Source organism: Malania oleifera, chromosome 7 (assembly GCF_029873635.1).
Source record: "Malania oleifera isolate guangnan ecotype guangnan chromosome 7, ASM2987363v1, whole genome shotgun sequence".
Lineage (NCBI taxonomy): Eukaryota > Viridiplantae > Streptophyta > Magnoliopsida > Santalales > Ximeniaceae > Malania > Malania oleifera.
This window is the reverse complement of record NC_080423.1, coordinates 72,198,975-72,206,770: the sequence shown is the minus strand read 5'-3', so window position 1 is coordinate 72,206,770 and position 7,796 is coordinate 72,198,975. Positions and strand designations below refer to the sequence as shown.

At 41.0% G+C, this 7,796-nt stretch overlaps 1 protein-coding gene across 1 annotated transcript; it reads right to left on the bottom strand.

Annotated features, from left to right (window-relative positions):
- Positions 1 to 6,607: 6,607 nt before the first annotated feature.
- Positions 6,608 to 7,276, bottom strand: LOC131160884 (uncharacterized). The gene is made up of 2 exons (XM_058116759.1): positions 7,141 to 7,276; positions 6,608 to 7,071 (listed from the first exon to the last, which is right to left on the bottom strand). The coding sequence occupies exons 1-2, from the start codon at positions 7,274 to 7,276 to the stop codon at positions 6,608 to 6,610; spliced, it is 600 nt and encodes a 199-aa protein (XP_057972742.1).
- Between the last annotated feature and the right edge of the window lie 520 nt (positions 7,277 to 7,796).

The window sequence follows — 7,796 nt, the reverse complement described above, 5'->3', positions numbered from 1 at the left end:
GAATGATGATGAGATCAGAAGGAAGATTCTAGAAGAAGCACATTGTTTTATGTATACGGTACATCCTGGTAATACAAAGATGTATCGGGACTTGCGCGAGACCTTCTGGTGGTCTGGTATGAAGAGGCAGATTGCTCAATTCATGGAGCAATGTCTGACGTGTCAGCAGGTGAAACCTGAACATCAGAGGCTGGTAGGGCTGTTGCAGCCTTTGCCTATTCCGGTGTGGAAATGGGAGCATATTTCCATGGATTTTGTAACCGGATTGCCACTAGTGCTTCACGGGTAGAATGCTATTTAGGTGATCGTGGATAGACTGACAAAATCTGTGTATTTCATACCAATGAAAGTTGGCTATTCTTTGAGTAGGCTAGCAAATTTGTATGTGCATGAGATTGTGAGAATGCACGGAGTACCGGTGTCCATAGTATTGGATTAGGACCCGAGGTTTACTTCTCGATTCTAGATGAGCCTGCAGGAGGCATTGGGGATGAAGCTTGCTTTCAGTACAACGTTCCACCCCCAGACCGATGGACAGTCAGAGAGGACGATATAGACATTGGAAGATATGTTGCGAGCTTGTGTGTTAGACTTCGGTGGTAGCTGGATACAGTTTATGCCACTTGTAGAGTTCACTTATAATAACAGCTTCTAGTCTAGTATCAGGATGGCACCGTTCGAGGCCTTGTATGGTTGGAGGTGTTGATCTCCCTTGTGTTGGGATGAGGTTGGTGAACGTCAGGTGTTAGGACCTGAACTTGTGCAGAAAACATCTGAGAAGGTGGGTTTGATCCAGGAGAGGATTAGATTAGCTTAGAGTCGGCAGAAGAGTTACGCAGATGTTCGCCATCGTGAGTTAGAGTTCGAGGTAGGCGGTAAGGTATTTTTGCGTATTGCTCCGATGGAAGGGGTGATGAGATTTGGGAGGAAGGGCAAGCTGAGCTCGAGATATATTGGACCATTCGAGGTACTTAAGCGAGTGGTTCCAGTAGCCTACAGAGTTGCATTACCTCTAGCACTTTCTAGGGTCCATGATGTGTTTCACGTCTCCATGTTGAGGAAGTACGTGTTGAATCCTTTACATGTTATCTGTTATGATGAGTTAAAAATTGGGGATACTTTAGCGTATGAGGAGATACTTGTTCAGGTTCTGGACCGTAAAGTTCAGAAGCTTCATACCAGAGAGATACCGTTAGTGAAGGTATTGTGGCGAAACCACGAGGTTAAGGAAGCTTCTTGGGAACTGGAAACGGAAATACGCCAGAAGTATCCACAGTTATTTTGAGCACTTGTACATGATCCTACTTTGGGTTGGGATAGGTGGTTAGTCGTCGAGAGTGTGTGTGTATTGTGGACTCCTGAGACCATTGTATATGTAACCATGGTATTCCTCCACCATAAGTGAGGGTATGTATGTGTATGTGTTCGATACTGCGCTGTGATGATCGCCAGTTTGCTCTTGAGTTGTGTCTATGTGTTCGATTGTATGTATGATTTTATTAATGAGAGATGACAAATTTCGAGGACGAAATTTTTGTAAGGAGGGGAGATTGTAAGAACCTGAACCGTGATAACTGGGTTTAAATATTGAGAGAGGGGCAAAATTGGAAATTTACCAGGCTTCGTCAACGAAGCCAGATTTTGTCGACGAAGTGTATGCTTCTCTTATCAATGAAATTTAGAGACTCATCGATGAGGAAAAGCCAAGGAGTTTCAGAAAATGGGAATATCAGGATTCATCGACGAGGCCATCATTTCGTCGACGAAGTCAATGAAAATTCATCGACGAAGGCTCGATTTCGTCGACGAAATTGGCAGGGTCAAGGGGCTATAAAAGAAAATTCTCTTTTCTTCTTCATTAAGTTTCTCAAATATCTCTCTCTTTCTCGAAACCTCTCCCTACTCTCTCTCTCTCTAGATTTCTTCACCGATTGTTGATAGAATCAGGAAACGGAAGTTACCACGAGGATCGTGGAAGGATTCTCTACAACTTCTACAGATTGGAATCTCGTTTTAGAGGTTTTCGGGTTTTGGCGAAAAATCGAAGTAAGGCTTGGTTTTCATTTATGGTATGGTAGTTTTGTAAAGGATGGTTTTGTGAGTATATTCTGTACTGTGATTTGTAAGTTTTGGAACTCGGTTCACTGTTTAGGAGCCTTGGAGTTTGGGTTTTGTTATACGGGGTTAAGGTAAGGGGAACTTTGTTAATATTGGTTCTTTTCAAAATCGGACTCGGTGGAACTGTGGTCCATGGTTCTATATGTGTTTTGGCTACTCATTTGGGGGGATCTAATAGGGAAAACTATGGGTTTTTCATTATTGCAATTTTGGGAAAAAGGGGGCGACGGGTTGAATCCCGAGTTTTGTTGAAAATCGAGTATATGTGTGATTTGTACTGTGATATTGGGATAGCCGTGCCTTGACTTTGTTTAAACTGTATTTTTTTGGAAAACCATGATTTAGATTACCAAATGAGTGTGGTTTGTTTGGTTATATGAGCATAGATGTGTGTGTGATATGCGGAATTGCTGATGGGACCGCAATTCCAATGATTCCAATGATTGAGAGTGACCGATTCTATATCTGAGGGCGTGTGTTTATCGCCTGCCATGTAGGCAAGAGTCTCCGGCTCTATATTCGAGGGCATGAGCCTATTCCGGAAGATTAGGCCGAAGGGTGTGGATCCACTAGTTAGCGCCGATACGATGCCATGGGAGTCGAGGACTAGCCATGTGCCAGTGGCGCCGTGCTTCGTGGGTTGGCTATGGGCCAACGCCGGAATGCCGGACCGGCTTTGGGCCGAAGGGTGTGACGACACCAGGATTGCTGATCATGTATTGTGTGTGCATGCATGCACTGTGTAAATTAGTACTGGATTTGCATTTAACTGCGTGTATGTTACATCATGATAACACTTAAATGCCACACACCGATATAACCTATGTTCTTCCTTACTGAGAGGTGTCTCACCCTTGCTGTACGTACATTTTTACAGGTCCTTCGAGTAGCCAGAACTAGTGTCCTGTTGTAGGGAGTGTAGTGGCCGGTGTACTGCGTTAGTGCTTAGGTAAGTGCTAGGAATGTAGTTTTGTTGGTTGCCATTTTGAGTTGTATTTGGGCACCCAGTTTGTACGTTTGGATAGAGCTGTGTTTGACTCGTGTATAGACTCTGGTATGGTACTGCATATGTTGATATAGAATGACTTTTTCTACTGCGTATATGATTGTGGTTGGATGTGTTTAGGGTGCCTGGGAACCCCACGGGGTCGGACCGTCATCCATTGTACTGTATCTGTGATGATTTGTATGATACAGGGACATGTTAGGTTACATTTTCACCCTCTAGGTCCCATTTCGGGGTTCGAGGCATGACAAACTCTACACGCACTTAATTGGGTAAAAAGAACTCATTGATAAAATAAATTTAATTTAGTCTTAAATCCCTACAATTGATTTGTTAAATATACCTATAGGGATCAAGTGGTAAATAGTTTCAAAGAATTTAAAATACCCAATTCACCCCCTCTCTGGGGATTACACCTATATCCACATCCTGCCTCTTGTTTCTCTTTAGTTGCTTGCCCTCATCCTACTTCGTGCTTTTGGCTATTAGGGAATCCCTTGGTTTCTACCCACTATGCCTTCTTGATTACCATCTGGTGCTCCTTCCGCACAAGGTCGCTCCCCGTATACTGATTCTGTAGCATTCCACATGCTTTTAATGACTCCACCTACAGTGTAATGCCACTTTGCAAATTAATGAAAAACTTTTACATGATATTGTGGCTACCACGTGTCTTTGTGCTACAGTATATGTAACGCCCTGAACCCGCCAAGTGGGGCTCGAAAATCATGTGTTACATTCACCTACTTTTGATACCATACACCACAATCATGCAGCGGAATAAAAACATATAACCTCAAATTCAAATGCTAGAGTTAACCTATATACATATATATACCCTATAAACATTTTCCACCATTCATTTATATTACATATTGGTATTTAAAAAAAAACATAAACTTACATAAACTATTTTTACAGACCTCCCAGAATAACCAAAAATACTACCCCGCTAGAGCCCTAAGCCTGGTCTCCTGATGGACCTGAAAACATAATCATCCACTAGGGTAAGACACATCTCAGTAACAAAGAACAAATCATAGGATTGTGTGGCAAAGTGTTTAAATATTACAAAATATACTATCGTTTGCCAATCATCACCAACCTATGCTGAGAAAACACATAATTAATATCAACATAAATCTTTAAATTCATACTCACATTTATTATGCATAAGTTCTAATCTCTAATTCCATACTCACATTCATAATTATTTTTAATAATAAAACCCAAGAATAGGGAAGATTACCTGCTCATAGAAGTAACTTCCCCCTGCTCTAATACTAGTATCAGGGCACTCACCTTACTCGGGAAGCCTTCGAGCTATGTATATAGACAAAGTCTCCAAGAATAGGGGAGATTACCCGCCTATACAAGTAGCTTCCCTTTACTCTGGCATCAAACCGAAAATACCCAGGCACTCGCCTTTCTCAGCAAGCACTTGGCAGAAAGTTTTACCTTGTCGTATGTATATATATACATATAATTTAATTATTATATCATTCATCTTATCAGATTACATTCCACATAAACATTTTGTCCACACAGGACTCTCATCCATACAAAATAGATATCAACACATGGTCCACACAGGACTGGTCCACATAGGACAAACATCATCACATGGTCCACACAGGACTAGTCCACACAGGACAATCATTATCACATAGTCCACACAGGACAAACATCAGAACATGGTCTACATAGGACGATTTTCGTCATAGATCACATCGTGGTCCACACAGGCACTACGAACTACCAGTACAAATCCCCATGACCTAATCATAGTATATCAGTAGAACAACCTCTTCAGGCCTGCCAACGTATATCGTGATTACATCTAGGCAATATAACGAACTCCTTAGGCCTGCCAACGTTATATTGTGATACACATGGATAACCACACAAAAATTCATACACACAAATCACATTATTTATCACGCAACAATCTCAAGCAGCTAGTATCCACAACAATCAATATTCACCATAAACTGTACTCACAACTAACCAGTAGTTCACAAATCAACAGTAATTTCATCATTCTATACTCACATAATCCAGTTAAAATTATGAAAATTGTATTCCTGCCGCATAATTTCTTTTCCATATATATATATTATATTAAAACATTATTTTTCCAAATGTTCAACTGTTCAAATAAATCAGACCTAAGCATATATATATATATATATATATATATATTCTCAAATTAACCAGTTTAAACTTTAATAGAAATCCTACTACAATTAGTTCCCCTTACCTGTTCTTCTAAATTATGCCTGCAAAAACCCCGAAACGATGCTAGTCTCTAACTCAAAAACTCGAATTTATCAACCCAAACTTCAACAAAAATGCTATTTTATCACTCCCTGAGCCCTATACATTATGTATTAACAATATAACTTAAAATATCCTACTTACCTTGATTTTGGGATGATTCCCAAACTCCTTAAATTGAAATTCTGTTCCGAATATGTTGTAGAGAATCTTCCTAGGATCAACGTGATAGCTTCTGATCGTTGAACCGGGGAAAAACGTAGCCAAAAACTTAGAGAGAAGGTGGGAGGGACATTTTCTAGAGAGAGAAAATGAAAAGAGGAAAGAATTCTCGCTGAAATCCTGATATTCGCCTATATGTAGGTGACTTGCCATGTGGCCTCGTCGATGAGACACGTGGATTCATCGACGAGCCCAAGAAGACCGTTCTTCGATGAGGCTGAGAGTTCATCGATGAAATGCAAAATATTTGAAACCTCTCTCAGTGATGCACACATGTCGACGAGACTATGTAGTTTGTTCGTTGGCGAGTCCCTGGTTAATGCCCTTTTTAAATTTTTCCTTCCCCTTTCTTTTATTCTCCCTTTTCCCTTTATTCATTTTCCTTATTATTTTAATAGTTAAAATTTTACAGGTTGTTACATTCTCCACTCCTTAAAAGAATTTCGTCCTCAAAATTTGTTAATTTCATATTTTCACAATCTTAGGACCTAGCTAACACATTCATACATTTTGATTAATTCAAATATATGTAGCATCGATTCACTCAAAGTCAAATAAAATTATTACTTATGCAATCGTAAACACATTACCTGTGCCTTTAGCATTGTCCTCCTCAGGTGTACCAAGCATGTAGACACGCACTAGGGCGCCATCGCTATGAGGTACTGGGTTGTTCCTTCTATTCTGATTAGGAGCAGGTGCATTGCCCGATGGAGCACAACAATCACGAGCTATGTGGCTGGGTTTGCCACAATTATAACACACAGTACTCCCACCCCGGCATTCCCCCCAATGCCTCTAATTACATCTGGCATAAAGGGGGTGGAATGCATTCTCCCGGTAATCTCGATCAGCCCTATCCGATCTCTAACCCCTAGCATCACGATCTCCCTTCCAGGAATCATTTCGGACATTGGTATATGAGCTGGTAGATATGAATTTTTCTTCTGTTTCGCCTCTGCCTCACACTCCTGTATATGGATCTCAAGCCATGGCCCTGTCCACCAACTTAGAGAAACTCTGAGTCATCAATGCCACCATTTGAGCGTGTATCCCCGATCTTAATCCTTTCTTAAACATCCAAGCTTTCAGCGGCTCGTACGGGACCATGTGTGGAGCAAAACATGATAACTCCACAAACTTAGCTGCATATTGTTGCACCAACATGGACCCCTGAGTCAAGTGTAGAAACTCCTTTGCTTTCGCCTCTCGGGTGGCAATTGGGAAGCATCTGCCAAAGAACACCTCCTTGAAATGACTCCAGGTAATAGACGTATACCTTGGTCGCTGCTCCTCCACCAGTTTTGCTGACCTCCTCCATATCTTGGCCTCCCCAACCAATTTGAAAGTGGCATATTGTACTTTCTTCTCCTCAGTACAATGTAGCACAGTCAGGAGTTCCTCTATCTCTTGAATCCAATCCTCAGCTACAATCAGATTTGCACCTCCTTCAAATGCCGGTGGATTCGTTCAAGTGAACTGTTGAAATGTGTAGCCCTCAACTACCAGTGGCTAACCCTGCTCTCTTTGAGCTTCCTTCTTAGCATGACGTGTTATGCTATGCAGCACTGCCATAACATCGACGTCATCCTCACTAGACAGATCCATGTGTTTATCACCTCTAGTATCAACATCCTTCCTCATAGGATTCATCTTGAAGAAAAAATAGAAATAGGCTTATAATTCCTCATTTATCATATCTAAAACAAGTTTCAATGTGAAAAGTTACTATTACACATAAGTTCCAATCCACAATTCATTCATACCATCTCAATGCAGAGTCATAACACCAATACAAGCGCTCAATCGACCTATCATTCTAACTTATGTGCCCAAATTCTAGTCTCTCAACCCAGAAACGAAACCATTAATGGATTTAACGTAGTTTTCTAGAAATTATCACCCCCAGAAAAAAATAGAAGACCATCAAAGGATTACTGCCTCCAAGTTTCCAGACCACTATTCATCCTAACCTACCCACTCTTATTCCTATCTTAACTCGAACCTATACTCTAGTATTCATTGTCCTTAAAGTTCGCAAGACCGTTATGCTCTGATACCAATTGTAACGCCCTGAACTTGTCAAGTGGGGCCCGAAGGTCACATGTTACATTCACTTGCTTCTGATACCATACACCATAATGATGCAGTAGAATAAAAACATATAACCTCA